General features: G+C 45.1%; 1 protein-coding gene across 2 annotated transcripts in view; it reads right to left on the reverse strand.

The window, feature by feature from the left end:
* PPL (periplakin) overlaps positions 1–15495 on the reverse strand; it is a 51025-nt gene extending 35530 nt beyond the window's left edge. For both annotated transcript variants that reach the window (XM_080981909.1, XM_080981908.1), the window contains exon 1: positions 15165–15495. In XM_080981909.1, coding sequence (XP_080838035.1) covers positions 15165–15226 — 62 coding nt within the window. In that variant the 5' untranslated portion in view covers positions 15227–15495. The remainder of the gene's footprint in view (positions 1–15164) is intronic.
* Between the last annotated feature and the right edge of the window lie 313 nt (positions 15496–15808).

Below are 15808 nucleotides of genomic sequence, written 5' to 3' on the forward strand. Positions count from 1 at the left end.
ACATTGGTTTGACATTTCCATTACATTGAAAGAATGTAAGTTACGTAACTTACATTAAATAGCAGGCAGTGAGACAAATAACATACTATTTGGCAGAAACCGAAGTGCATCAGAACAGAACCAGCACTGATTCTGCTGAAAACTAGTCAGAATGGTGATCGCTGTCTTCTCACATGCCTACATCTAGCTCAGTACAAGTAGTTTAACTCATTATATGCATTACTAGACAATACATTAATCTGAACCAACAATAGCCCAAACCTGCAATAATACTGCAAGGGGAAGGTATTCTGAAATAATAATTTGTTTACCCCACACTTTTCAGTGCATTTCCCCTTCACTATCCTAACTGTAGAAAATCTTCTCTTTTTTTAAAAAAAGTGGGTTTGCTGTTCTAGGACAACGGAATGTTTTAACCTACTGTAATTATACAAACCTAAAGTTATGGGAGATGCTTGAATTTCCTCATGCAACATAATGTAAGTCTGGAGGCCCCCTGAATGTGTTGCCTTCTCTTCCTTTCAAGGCTTTTCTATTGTTGTTGGCCGCCCTGAGCCCGGCTTCGGCTGGGGAGGGCGGGATATAAATAAAATTTATTATTTATTATTATTATTATTATTATTATTATTATTATTATTATTAAAGGGGATGCAGAGGCAGGGTCTTGGCCTGTACACCTTTAAGATCAGACACTGATCTCCAGCTACAGGTGTTCAGTTCTCCCCAGACTTTCACTGAAATTCCTTCCTGTCAACACCACCAACCACATCACCATCATGCTTGTTTTGAATTTGTCACTCAAAACTGCAGTGGGAATAACAACTCACATTTCACCGGTGCACTGAGTATTAATTACTAGGGTTGTTTTCAAAGCGCTAAATGAACTGATGAATGTTTCACCCTCTACCTCAAGCAAGGAAATATAATCAAGAGTCAATCAAGAGAGTCAGTGTGGGGCAGTGCTGTGGTGTCAGAGTGCTGCACTGAGACCTGGGAGACCGGAGTTCAAATCCCCACCTGGCCATGAAGGTCACTGCCTCTCAGCCTGGCCTACCTTCCAAGCTGGTTGTGGGGATTAAATGAGGTGGAGGGAGAATCATGTACACCACCTTAAGCTCATGTACACCACCTTAAGAGAAAAAGCAGGATACAAATGCAATAAATAAATAATAAACAATAAGGTTGGCTGTTCCACAATGCCATGTGAACAGGACTTTGTGGCCAACAGGGAATTTGCGCGATCAGCTAAATAGCCACTTTCATTCTACAGCATAATTTTCTCTAGAAGCTGAGTCTTCATTAAAAGAAATGAAGCGTCTTGCCTCTTGTGGTTGAGAAGATCATCTTCAAGGTGACCAAATCTCAGAAAGGAGAAGTCAGGCTAACAGATTTACTGTGGTTTGTGCCACGAGAAATTTGTCGGTGACACAAGATTCATTGTGTATGTTATATAAGCCAAGAAGCCAATATCTGCCATAATCAGCCGAAAGGTTTGGAATAATTTTTATGCTGCATTTGAGCTCCAAGGAGCTTAAAGCAACATTATAACCTACCTCACAAGGCTCTTGTGAGGATGGATGAGAGAAAGTGATTTGCTCAAGGCTGGCCAGTGAGCCACGCAGCTAAGCAGAAATATGAACTTGGGTTTCTTTGCCACATCCAAGGCCTGGATGCCACCACAACAGCTGGAAGCAACTGAGCACTGCTGTCATTAACTCTCTGAAGCCTAAATATGACATGTGAGCCCTCTAAACAAAATTTCCCATGCCTTCTTATAGGTCAGTGTTGGGTTTCCCTGATGTTGTTGAACTTCTATTCCCACCATCCCTGCTCATTGGCTAAGCTGGCTGGGGATGATGGGAGTTGTAGTCCAACAATATCTGGGGGAACAAGATCAAAGATCAATATCATAGGAGAAACATGCATAGTACACATCCACCTTTGAGTAAATCCTACACAAATCGGGAGTGGAGCCCCTAAGACGGTTGGGTGGTGACTTAGATTTCTCCTTCTAGCAACTCCTGCAGCCAAGCTGGTGCCAAACGGATTGCTCTGCTTTCCTTTGGACCACATCAGTGACGTGAAGAAGGGGGTCTTGTTGTCTGGGCAGCCGAGGACCTCCCTACACTAGGGCTGGGCGATATATCAACAAAGCCTCACAGGCTGCCGCTGCTTCTGCCACCCCCCGGCCACTGCCACGAGGAGGCTTCGCAGGCTGCTGATTATTGTGCCCCTGCTGCCAGGCTGCCGCTGCTTCTGCCCCCCTCCCCTCCTTGTTGATTCTGCCACCACCAGGCTGCTGACAGTCCCAGATTATTTTCACTCACTCTGACTCATCACCGTACTTTGGATTGTCCTGAAGACCACCATTTGGTAGCCAAGCCCAAAACCAAAAGTCTCATTTGAATGCATTTTGGCTTGCCTGCTGCTGAAAGTGACCATGAAGTGATTGATAATATCATCATTTATCAGTTTTAGACCCTTAAGTAGTAGCAACTGCCAGGACATTGTCCTGTTTGCCTCTGCGTAGTTCCTTCCTTATTTCAGATATCGTGATATATCGATATATTGCAATGTTTAGCTGCTGATATATTGCGATATCGAAAACCAGTTATCGCTCAGCCCTACATACCACTGTTACCATAAAGCACCAATGCTGCAGCAAGCAAAGGCTCTAGCAGCTCAGCCAGCTGCTTGTGGCTGGAAAGCCAGACAGGATGTTTGTGACTGTTGCCATGGGAACAAAGGGGCAGTCCATTCTGTACTGAGCACCGGATGTTAGCTCAGTGTGTGTGTGTGTCATATGACCCGTACTGGATGTACTTGGGGAGGAGTTTTTCTTCTTGCTGTTGTTGAGTGCAGACATGATTCTCTGTACTGATGTAAGAGGCAGAAATAAATGATGTAAATAGTTTTCTGTCTGCTTCTTTCCCCTCCCTGGGGACACCAAAGGGGAGAGAGGAAGAACGGTGTGTTCCTCTCATACATCTGAGAAGAATCGCCGGACCTCGCCTGCTTATCAGCAGAGGTTGGGAGACGCGGGGAGGTCGACAGGAATATCTGCCGGTGCCTGCTTGTGGCACATTCCTCTGACCCAGGCAGAATTCCAACAGTGGCAGCCTTCGGATGGTTGCGATTCATCGGACATCTGCATGAGAGGCTGGTGGATTGTCCTCCTCTGCTCCAAGGAGGAAGAGAAGCGTCTGAAAGCAGCCAGAGGCTCCACAGACAGCTGGTGGAAAGAAGAGGTGTTTTCCAGAGCAACAAAGTTCAAGGTATGCTGCATTTCGGGCTAAAAGTGTGAACGCGGTTGGATTAATTCCCTGGTTCACGGAGCTGCGTTTTGGAAAAACAAAAGCTCCGGGAGAAGAGGCCTGCATTCCACAAATTTTTGTGGTAGATAAGATGTCCTATTGAAATGCATTGTTGCTAGGTAACGGAAAGTTACTGGCAAAGGGGCTGGACTCTGAGTGTAAGCCTGGGAAAGCGAAGCAAAACCAGAGAATGTTTTGGCTACAAGGTTTACGAGCTCTTGGAAGGGACTTTTCAATAGCAGCCTGAGTTTAGCTGCCAGGTGCAAAGAGCGTAAACAATTTGCAGTTTGCTGCGTGAGAAAAGAAAAAAACAGCTGTTGGATTTTACAGTTTGTTTGACATTGTGAGCTAGAGGCTTGGCTTCAAGATGGATGCCAAGAAAGGAGCTTTGCCTTGCCCTCCTCCCTTGACCAATGACAATTATTCATCTTGGTCTGTAAAGATGAAGGCCCTGCTGCAGAATCAGAGGCTTTTTGATGTGATTGAAAACCCCATCCCTGCAGCACCAACCAGAGGTTGGGAATCACGGAATGTAAGGGCCAGGACTGCTATAATTCTGTGTGTCTCAGATGATCAGTTGGTGCATGTTCAGCATTTAGAAAATGCGAAAGAGGTATGGGACACGCTGCGTACAACGCATCAGAGAGATGCTGGTTCTTCAGCGTTGCTGTATTTTGAGAAATTGACCAATCTGAGACTTGCGCCTGATGGAGATGTTCAAGCGCACCTGACAGAAATGAAGTTTCTGCGTCAACAGATGGTGGAACGTAATTTCCGTCTTCAGGAGGAAGTGTTTTGCTTCATGATGATAAACAGCCTTAGCCGCACCTACAAGGTTGTTGCCAGTCAGCTTGGTTCCCTACCGGCCGCGCAGCTGACCGCGGAGAGAGTTTGTGCTGTGGTCCTGAATGAACACGACAGACTTGCTGCACTGGAAGAAAAAGACAGGGGGAGGGAAGAACAGAGTTCTAATTCCCCCACTGCTGATGCTACTGGAGAGCATGGTGTAGCATTGAGTGCTGTCCGATGCTACAATTGTGGACAGACTGGGCATCTACAGCGAAACTGTAAGAAGCCGCGCCAGTCAAGAGGAGCAAAGAGCAGCTCTACGAAGCCTCAGGCGTCAGGCAAAAGCCGTACCAAGTGCCAGGTGAAACCTGCAAAGGCTATGATGGCGAAAGGAACCACGCCAGATGTTGGGAACTCGTTCATAATTGACACGGGCGCCACGGTTCATATGTGCCCGCACAGAGGACTGTTTTCGACGTTGAGGAAGCAAAGCTTCACTGTGAAACAGGCCAACGGTCAGGAGTTGGAAGCGACTGGATTTGGGACTGTGTATCTTGAGAGTCTGAACTTGACTATAAGTGATGTTTACCTGGTTCCAGAACTGAGATTTAATCTGCTGAGCGTATCGCAGATTGCAAAGAAAGGACTGAAACTGTCCTATGATGCTAAAAGCTGCAAGATCTACAAAGATGGAGAACTGTTTCTTACTGCCAAAGAGAAAGATGGACTGTATTTGTTGACTTTTGATCAAAGTGATTACATGAAATGTAATTCTTCTGTTTCTAACGAAATCTCTCTTGCAGGGGTGACCAAGACCAGTGTGAGCACCAGGAAGGTGACTAAGTCGAAGAAGGTCGACAGAGCATTTCAGCGGGTGTATGCTGATGTGATTGGTCCTCTAGAACCATCTAGAGGCGGTGCACGATATTACCTTTTGTGTGTGGATTGTTTCACTAATTATTCTTGGGTTTATATGATGGAGAAACCACAAGAAACTTTAGAAAAGTTTCAGGAGTTTTGTGACAAGGTTAAAAGTATGCATAATGCTAACATTGATTGTCTTTTCACAGATGAGAAGCAAATTTTTCTGTTACAGAAGTTTCAGAGGTTCCTAGATGGAAAAGGGATAGACCACAAAGTGGCAGTTTCGCAAGAAGCGTGGAACAGAGGGGTCTGTGTAAAAGTGAACAAAGAGTTGCAAAAGGGAATGAGTGCGCAATTGCTGAGTTCACATTTGTCACATGAATATTGGGCCGAATCGCTAGCGTCCTATCTTCATGTGTGGTTGAGAAAGGTCTCAACAGAGTTGGGATGTTCTCCTTTTGAGACGCTGTTCAATAGAAAACCTTCTGTTGCCTATTTTAAGGTTTTCGGGTCTCATGTGAGAACAGAAGCTCCAGGTGGTGTAAAGAATGCCAGAGGCATTTTTGTGGGTTATGAAAAAGGTCTCTACAGAGTAATTTTGTCTGAATCTGGTCAGGTGATTCTCACAAAGTTCCTAGAGAGTGCTCCAAAGCAAGAGCGGATAGTACAGACATTTCCCACAGGAAACGATGATGATGATGATGATGAGTTTGATCTTATTGAGTTCAGTAGTACTGATGATGACAGCGATAGCTCAGACAGCTCAGTTGTCACAGTCATTGAGAGGAAATCTCACACAATGGATAGACCTTCACAGGTGAAGGAAGAACCACTGATTGCTACTGGTTCTCGACAGAGTCCAAAGGTTGAACCAGTGAGCACAGAGGATCAGAACCTCATACGCAGGTCTGAGAGAGTTACAAAGGGTGTACCACCAAAGAGGTATTCAAAGGAGTTTGCTAACCTTGCATATGTTGCTGTTGTAAACGACCAAGGACAGATTGAAGCTGTGTCTGAGTCAGAGACAAAGGCACAACAGAGAGTTGTTAACCGAGGTAATGCGAAGTCACACAACCAGAGAGGTACATTGGTTAAACCAGTGGCGGGTAGTTCCAAGGGTGGAACTGAAACAACAGGGGAATGTTATAAATATAACAACTGTTTGTTTTCTTCTCTGGATGACGCTTTGCTCGCAGCACACATTGATACTTTAGGGGGAGTATGTTACCATAAAGCACCAATGCTGCAGCAAGCAAAGGCTCTAGCAGCTCAGCCAGCTGCTTGTGGCTGGAAAGCCAGACAGGATGTTTGTGACTGTTGCCATGGGAACAAAGGGGCAGTCCATTCTGTACTGAGCACCGGATGTTAGCTCAGTGTGTGTGTGTGTCATATGACCCGTACTGGATGTACTTGGGGAGGAGTTTTTCTTCTTGCTGTTGTTGAGTGCAGACATGATTCTCTGTACTGATGTAAGAGGCAGAAATAAATGATGTAAATAGTTTTCTGTCTGCTTCTTTCCCCTCCCTGGGGACACCAAAGGGGAGAGAGGAAGAACGGTGTGTTCCTCTCATACATCTGAGAAGAATCGCCGGACCTCGCCTGCTTATCAGCAGAGGTTGGGAGACGCGGGGAGGTCGACAGGAATATCTGCCGGTGCCTGCTTGTGGCACATTCCTCTGACCCAGGCAGAATTCCAACAACCACTGCCCAGGTTTGCACCCCAAGGAGGTCACTTTGGTGCTGCTAACGCAGCAGTTTGACTTCACCCCCCCTCCCGAGGCACACTCCATTGTCACTCGAGACAGATGGATGCCAACAACAACAACTAGTCGAATTGAACCTTACTGGAGACCCTAAAAAGAGCCTTCCTGCCTTCTCTCCACTATTTCCTAGAAACAGCAACAAAGGAAGCTGCTGTATACTAAGTCACACCAATGGTCCATCTAACACAGCATTGTTTACACTGACTGGCAGCAACTCTCCAGGATCTCAGACAAGGTCTCTCCTGGAGATGTCAGGGTTTGAACCTAGGACCTTCTTCTTTCAAAGCAGATGTTCTACCACTAACTTACAACCCTTGCTTTATGTCTACAGACATTTCTAAGCCCTGACTGGCTCAAAGCAGAGCCCTCTGATTGGCTGAAGGGCTGTGTATAAAATGTCTTACTGCATTAGGTCTGGCACATTTCTGTGGACTTGCTACTGGCAGAGAACCAGAATTATGTCCTTCAGCCAAAGCAAGAAATGGATGCCTCACCAGTCTCCATGACCTTGCCTAGCTGCCAGTCAGTGCCCTTGCTCAGTTGCTAGTCTGACCTACACCCTTGTGAGTTATCAAAAACTGGTTGGTTTTCCGATAGCAGCATGCGTGCTTATTGTTTAAGTTGGGAGCAAAGAAGAGGGCAATAGCAAGAGGTATTGGTACTTCACAGTATGGCCCCATGTGTCCTTTGAAGCAGGAGTGGGGAACCTCAGGCCTGATGAGGCTGATTGTGGCCCCCCAGACCTCTCTGTCGGGCCCTTGGAACTCTTCCCAATCCACACCCTCTCTCTCAAGCCACACATTCTCACCAGTCCTGCTTCTCAAGCACATTTCCTGGGGTGAACGTGTCCTTGAACTGTGATAACACCTCTTGCTTGCCTGGATAGAGGATGAAGAGCTGTGTCCTGTATATGTGTGTTTGTCTAGAAAACTCTGACTTTGGCTGCCTGAAATGTAGCCACCTCTACAGGGGTAAACGTCACATCTCACTACTCTGCCCACTTTTGGCCTCTGGCCACACCTATAGTCCAAATGGGACTCCACACAATCCTGAAGGCCAACTGCTTTCCTCCCTTTGCATCATGCACTTATGATTTAGCTCTTTGAAGCTAAATTTTTACTCTGCTCATTTTACTCTAATTTTTATTCTGCTCTTCAGCCGAAAGTAGCTCCCAGAGCAGCTTGCAAAGATCAATATGAAGATGGCTCTGGCCCTCAGGCTTACAAAAGGATACAAAAGGGAAAGGGACTGGGGAGGAAGGAGGAATAAAGCAAACACCTGAGCCTGGTTCTTAGTTACAAAGAACGGACGGGAATTTAAAGGTGTGCAAGGAGAAGGATGAGCCCATAGTGACTTTCAGCAGAGCTGGTGGAGTGACTCTGCTTCCCTTCTCTGTTTCTACTGCAGACTGATGGAGTGACTGCTGCCAGGTGACAGATGAGGAAAGGAAGAGCCGATGGAGCTGGCCTTTCTGGAAAGCTGAATATAGTCTCCTGTTGGGTTGAGTGGGGTAGCATTGCCAGTGACAATTCCTAGGGGCTCAAGTGTCATGCAAAGCCAGTAGAGCCCATAATGCCAAAGGCAGTGTGGCCATTTTCAACCCTTTGGAGCAGTCAGTCCTGGGAGAAGCTGCCATTAATGGAGGCATGATGCGTAGATCATTTTCTCAGTGTTTCATGCCCCAAAGCTCAACCGCCAGTGACAGTCCAGGAATTCAGAGCCTGGCATGCTGCTCAACAGTCCTGGGCAGGTTTCCCTTCATTTTTTCTCTATGAGAAGCCACGGTTGAAATAATCGACTCTCCTTGCATTCAGAAATACAGTGTGTTTAGCCCAATTAAATTATAGCTTTCTTTGCAGTGCGATTATTTGCAACCTACGTTTGAAAAAAAATATAGGGTGTGTTAAAATGAGCTTCCTGTCAGCAAAACCCTTATCAGGGACACAGGAGCAGGATAAACAATGGACAATTACTCCCCCAAATATCCTTCAGCTGAAATCTTTCAGCAACTTAAAAAATGCAAGCTGCCAGAGGCAAAAACAGCAACTGCCTACCTACCAGCATTTCTGTGATGGGGCTATGCAAGGGCTCTTCTGGCATCGCTGCATCACATGCCATGGCTAAGAAGGAAAGCAATCCCTGATGTCGGAAGAATCTCAGTCAGCAAGTGATGGGAAAGACTTCTGCTGCAGATGTTGGACAGCAACAGTTTGTTGGAACAGTACATTTTGTCTTGCTTTTCTTTCCAACACAGAATGTAAGGGTCCTAGGCAATAATAACCAAGCAATAATAACCAGATCTAGACCACTTCTTTTTAGCAAAGTGGTTGTCTTGTGTGCCTTCTGATCATTCCCTTGGTCTAGATGGGCCAATGGTCTGATCTGGTATAAGCAGCTTACGATACGGGTAGGGACTGGTAGGGGCATAAGAAGTGCCCTGCTGGATCAGGTCAAGGCCCATCTAGTCCAGCATCCAGTTCTCTCAGTGGCCTATGAGATGCCTTTGGGAAACCTAAAAGGAGGACTTAAGCACAACAGCACTCTCCCTACCTGTGACCTCCAGCATCTAGTATTCAGAGGCATACAGACTCAGAGAGGAAGCAGAACATAGTCATTGCAACTTGAAGTCACTTGAAGTCAATGCAACTGCCAAATTCTCTTTTAAAATCATAGTTTAACTATATGATGCTTTGAAGAAGTATGTTCTTGAAGGTTTCCAGCAGTCAGTTTGAAAGGTGGCCCTGCCCCATCTTGGCATGTAGCCTCCAGAAGTTTGCCCTAGGGGAATGCAGCCCTCAGGCTAAAAAAAGGATTCCGCACCCCTGGGCTAAGACAAGCAGGTTGTTTTAGCTTCAGATCTTCATCTGTCCAATGGGAATGGAAATAACAACAACAAAACAAAACAAAACAAAACAAAACAAAACAAAACAAAACAAAACAAAACAATAGCAATGCAATAATGACTCCACTGAGTTCAGGGTGCTTGGACATATTGGTTAGATTTTCTTTACTATTGCAACAACCCTGTGAGGTAGACTGGGAAATAATGTCTGGCATATGCTCTCCCAGTGAGCCCTTCTGCCAAGTGGAGATTTTTAATTCTGCTCTCGCTGGCCAAAATGTTAAATGTTCTCTGACTGCTGCATCATAGCTGTTGGACAGTGAAGACATTTTAAAGGGCAGTGGGGCCCAGTTTGAAAACCTCCTTGTAGCATTGAAACTAAATACACATTATTTCTCCAATATAACCTCAATATAACCTCAAAAAACAAGCAAACACAGTGACGCTGATTTTGTCACTTTGCAACAGAAGTTGGCTATGGACATGATCTTGCAAAGTTGTTTTACAAAAAAAATTACAGCCTGATGAATTGTGCACATCATGCCACCATGATGGGTTCCCCCATCCCACACAAAAAACAACCCACTTGTTTGTGTCCAATCATAGAGCAGTATTTGCTGCATAGCAAATGTAAAACACATTGGCAATTGCCGTTACATCTCTCAAAGTGCCGCTGCACCCTCTCAGTAGCACCTCCAATACATAGCTTTGTAGATTATCCACCATGCTAAGCACTTCACAGAATGGCACTCCAGCTCAATTTAGACCCCACTTAGATTTATCTGGGAGTTTCACCACCTTGCTCCCAGCAATTCAGAGCAGCTGTCACATTGCGTGATGGGATGCCCCCCTGCATCAATTGTCGCTTTCAGATTCTTAGGAAGATCATCCAGTCCCTAGACCTAATTTGTAAATGCTGATTGCATGGCGGAACTTGGATCTGTTCCAGTTTCCCCTTCTTGCTACAATGAGTCATTGAGCAAAATGAATGGCAATTTGCCTGTCTCTGCTCGGAGTTTTGAGTATCTTTTCCATCCCCAGCAGTATTTTTGGATGGGCAATGCTGTGCTCCTTTCCAATTCTGACATATTTATGCATGCAAAAACAGTGGAGCAAATCCTTCATGGACTGGATAACAATAGAGCTTTCCTTTTAAAAATATTGTGCTTTTAACAGTAGCCAAACACAGAGGTAAAGGTGTTTGGGAAAAACTATACCAATTATATTTCTGAGTGTCTAGCTAGTACAAACTGCACAGGAGCAGGGTCAGAAAAAAGCCGGCAAAATTCAGCCTTTGGTAAGGCCCATCCTCAATATTAAATGTTTTCTAAATATTAATTAGCTAATTAGTTCAATGTATTTATATCCTGCATGCAGGCAATGTTTTACCTAATCGCTCACTAAGAAGTAACACATTTCAGTAAGTTTAAACATGTTGGGCTATCTGTATTTACCGTATTTTTCGCTCTATAAGACGCACCAGACCACAAGACGCACCTAGTTTTTGGAGGAGGAAAACAAGAAAAAAACTATTCTGAATCTCAGAAGCCAGAACTGCAAGAGGGATCGCTGCGCAGTGAAAGCAGCAATCCCTCTTGCTGTTCTGGCTTCTGGGATAGCTGCGCAGCCTGCATTTGCTCCATAAGATGCACACACATTTCCCCTTACTTTTTAGGAGGGAAAAAGTGAATCTTATAGAGCAAAAAATACGGTATGTCCTGGCAGTTCTACAATAATTCCCCCACTCCACAAAATCACTGGCTGTAGGCCAGGGATGGGCAAATCTGTCAATTTCAGTTTCTCCTTTTCTCACTCTTCAGTTCTCCACACTTTGACAACCATTTGCGATTTTAAAAAAATCCTCAAGAAGGTTCATCAGCATTTAAGTGTCAATTTCTCCTAATATGCAATTTTATATGCAATTTTGCATAATTTTTGCAAAGCAGCCTTCTCTAATAGAATGCATTTCTGCTCATACATGCATCTTTATGCAGTTTACTCTGGTATAAGTACACGTTACTTGGCTGGAGAACTGCACTGCAAAATCCAGAGATTTGCAGATTTTGAGAAATGTAAATTAGTTAGCTTCACCTTTATTTGCAAACTGAATTGATTTTTTTCCTTCATACCTCTCCCCTGCCCACATGCCCTCTGCACACCCCTTTCTTTTAAGCTTGTCTAAGCTGTGTGTGTTTCAACATTTAATAACAGCTACCCACATAGCCACCCTATAGCAGGGCTTGACATGGTTTGGAGGTTGAGGAAAGTCACTCCAATGACCCACCCTGGTTAAATCTCCTCCAGATTGTTCAGGGTTTGGTTGGTTGGTTGTTTTTTGAAATGGTGTGGCTGGCACAATTAATGAAAGAGAGCAAATAGCAAACAAAGCACATCAGAAAGGATCATAACTCCAAGTCGCCACCCTCCTTCTGACAGCTTCTCCAAAACAAGCCCTCCGGAACAAGAACGCAACGCCCACACAAAATATGCATCGTGCCTCATCATAACAGGATTCCCCAGACGACATTTGTTGGGGGTGGGAGAGAGAGATCCTTGAAGTTCCAAGAAATGTCACAAGCTCGTGTCCAAAGTTTAATACAAAAAGTTTCCACATGGCTGTTTCAAGGAATGAGGCCAAACGGACTTGCAGCTTCTCTAGGGGCTTGTTAGGACCAGGGAAGAACACTTTCCCCCCCTGCTTATATGGAAATTTGAAACTTGCCTCCAGAGTGGAAGATTAGAAAGGAGGGTTGTGTAAACAGGGCTGAAGTGCTAAGTTGTTGGGCCTCCGCTTTGCAGGGAAGTTTTTACCCACTGACCTGAAACACATTTCCCCACAATCACAGACTGGGGAAGGGAGAATGGTAACAAACATGGTTGGTTTGCACATTGCGTCTGATTAGGGGCTGCTGCTGCTGCAAGCTATGCAAGTCATGGTAGAAAGCTTCACCTGATGGATTTCTGCCTGCTACTTGGCAGCTAATTTTGCACATCAGTCCTAATTAGCCAGACTGATCTATCTGGCAGAAGAGCAGGGTAGAAATAAAATTATAATGGTGGCTACGTAGTGTTTAGGAAAGGCATTTTGTACATGCTCAGAGGCATACCCTATCACTACTTCTAGTGGCATCTCAAGACCAGGGAGGCTGTGCTCAATGGCAGAGCAGATACTTTATATGCAGAAGAAGTTCCCTGGTTAATTCCTTGGTATTTCCAGCTAAAAGGGTCAGGCAGTTGACGACAGGGAAGACCTATGCTTGTGTGATTAGAAGTCAATCTATATATATTGTATAAGGCAGCTTTATATGTCCACGTTGAGCCATAATTCTACTGCACTAGATAGAGACCCTCATAAAGCACAAGGAAGCACTTTCGTAATCCCTCCTTTGGAAATCTGTTTACATGAAAACTGGTTTTAAATTGCTGTGTTTTATGCACATTTCAGCTTTTTCCTGGGATCTCTCCTGTTGTGATTTTATTCCACTGTGAATCAGATTTTGTAAAATGCCCAAAGTGCTCAGTTGGATGGGCTGTGTGCAAATGTAACAAACAGAATAAAATACTCAATGCAATAAATATAGAGGAAACACTGCCAGAGTTATGGTGGTCATGTACATAAGATATTGGGGTTCCTGCACCTTAAATTAAAACATATATATGTGCATGAGGCTTTATAACGCTACAGAGAAGCAACAGAGGACTGGGGGAGAATGGAGGCAGGGACAGAGTATGAGGTTATTTCAGTTGCAAGCCAATCTCAATAAGATCTTCTATAAAGCTATTAAAGATGCAAGAGCACTTGTCTGTTTCTCACCTGGGCTATCCAAATCAGAGCTGGCAATTCTGGGCTTGATTTTGTGGTCATTTCCCCCCCCCCTTGATATATAAAATGGTTTAACCTGGTGCAAGGCAGCTTCGTATGTTCTATTCCCGCTTATTAAATCAATGCAAGTTGCTGCTGTTTTAATTAGGACACATCGAAACATGTTATTTGGCTGTGGAAAAGTAACACATCAGGTGCATGCCAGCATAAGATGAGAAGAGGAGCAGAGGGAGGAGAAAACAAGAAAGGGTGATGAAGCCGCACCCTGAGAGATTAAGTTCAGGAATGTGGCAACAATCTCAAACTATTCTGAAGAGGAAAATTAAAGCTGCAGTCTGTGTGTGCATATTTCCCTGCGTGGTAAACCCCATTTCGCCCAGTGGGATTGACTCCTGGGTAAATGTACACAGGATCAGGCTGCTCAAACTGTGTATCTTGTTTCGGTATGAGAAATAATGTGTGAGAAAGTACTATTGAGGATACACAGAGTACCTGTCACACACACGTTAGTAACCATAACTCTTCATATTTAGGAGCAGAATGTCAAGAAGTTAGCTCAGCTGGTTGGAGCAGGGTGCTGATAGCACCAAGGTTGCAGGTTCGGTTCCCGTAAGGGACAGCTATATATTCCTGCATTGAAGGGGGTTGGACTAGATGGTCCTCAGGGTCCCTTCCAACTCAAGTTTCTGGACCTTTCTTTCACTTGCCCTCTTCAGCAACCACCAAACACACAGAAATTAACCTGGAAAAGCTTTCTCTGTCATCTGATCTCTGTGCCAGGTAAAGGCAGCTTTCCAAATATCTGCCTTTTCAAGCTGCTGCCGCAAGACACAGGAACACAGACAGCAAACAAAACAAAACAAAAGCAAACCTGCTTTCAGTACAAGGGCTCAGTGACATGAGTAATACAACGCAGAAATGCTATAGAACATGTGCAAAGTCCCTATTGCACACCACTCATTAACATAGCTGTCAACGTTTCCCTTTTTTTAAGGGAAATTCCCTTATTCCAAATAGGATTCCTCGCAAGAAAAGGGAAAAGTTGACAGCTATGCTCGTTAATCCACCTACCCAGGTACCGGATTTGGGGTGGCGGTAGTGAAGGTAAACTGGGCACAGGGTGCATCTTAGTGGCAGGCTTGATCCTGCACATTTCATATTAAAACAGAAATGAAGTGGATATATGCCAAGAAAGCTGTTAGCAAAATGATGCTCCTGTGACACTGGATCACAGAATAGAGATATGTACTGTAGAAAGTCCAGACAGGAACATAGGAATCTGCCTCATACTTAATCAGACCATTGGTCCATCTATAGCTCAGTATTCTCTACACTGACTGGCAGCAGCTCTGCAGAATTTCTGGTAGGGAGCCTTTCCAAGCCTTTTCTGGAGATGAACCTGGGACCTTCAACATGCAAAGCAGATGCTGTACCACTAAGATATGGCCCTTCTGTCTCTCCTATTGGTCCATCAAGCTCAATATTGTCTACACTTCCTGGCAGTGGCTCTCCAAGTTTTCAGGCAGCGAGACTTTCCCAGCCCTACCTGGAGATGCCAGGAATTGAACCTGGGACATTCTGAATGCAAAGCAGATTCTTTGCCACTGAGCTACAGCCCTGGAGAATCTAGGCGACAGCTCCAGGGCTGCCCTGGAGTTCTGAAACTGTACAGGTACAGCTCACACCTGCTTGTTCCTCCCCACAAGCTGCCTAGTCAGGAGCAGGATCCGTATGTCGAACGACATGTGTAAACAGAGTGCAACGCTCACCTTTTCTTCTGCACTGTCGGGCTGTACTTCCCTTTGTTTCTCTTCTTGAACAGGGAATGCATAATGTTAACCCCAGGGTTCAGCAAGTGCCGACAGAATCTCGTTCCAGTGGAAGTCCAAAGAAAATAAAATTAAAACGAATGAACCAGCAAGGCTCTGTCACACAGCTCTTGTTGTTCCCCCTGGTGAAAGGCTGCTGGTGTCTGTTTTTGATGCTAGATCCTGCAGTTTTAGAAAAGTTGCTGAACGGAGAGAGGGAGAGAGAAAGAGCAACTCTGCGGCTACCTCAAGTCCTGCTTCTCTGGCACTTCTGCCAAAGGAACTGCAACTCTCCCAGGCCAAGCGAACTGGGAGTTACCTCCTCCCCCTGGAGGTGGTGCTTACCTACCACACACATGTCATGGGCCCAGGCGGAGCCAGTCTAGGCCATTATTTCCTCGTCAGCCTCTGCTGGGAGCAGCTGTTGCTATGACTGCCTATGACTAGCACATCTTTCTGTCACTGGCAGTGTACGAGGGTTGCAAGATACTTCCCATTCAGCCCTTTCTCCTTTGACTTTAACAGCAGCTCAGCAGGTATAAATTCACCAGGTGAAGCTTTTTCACCTAACAGGAAAATAAGCGGCTGGGGGAAAACCTCACCAG

Source organism: Podarcis pityusensis, assembly GCF_964106645.2.
Source record: "Podarcis pityusensis genome assembly, chromosome: 14".
Taxonomy (NCBI): Eukaryota; Metazoa; Chordata; class Lepidosauria; order Squamata; family Lacertidae; genus Podarcis; species Podarcis pityusensis.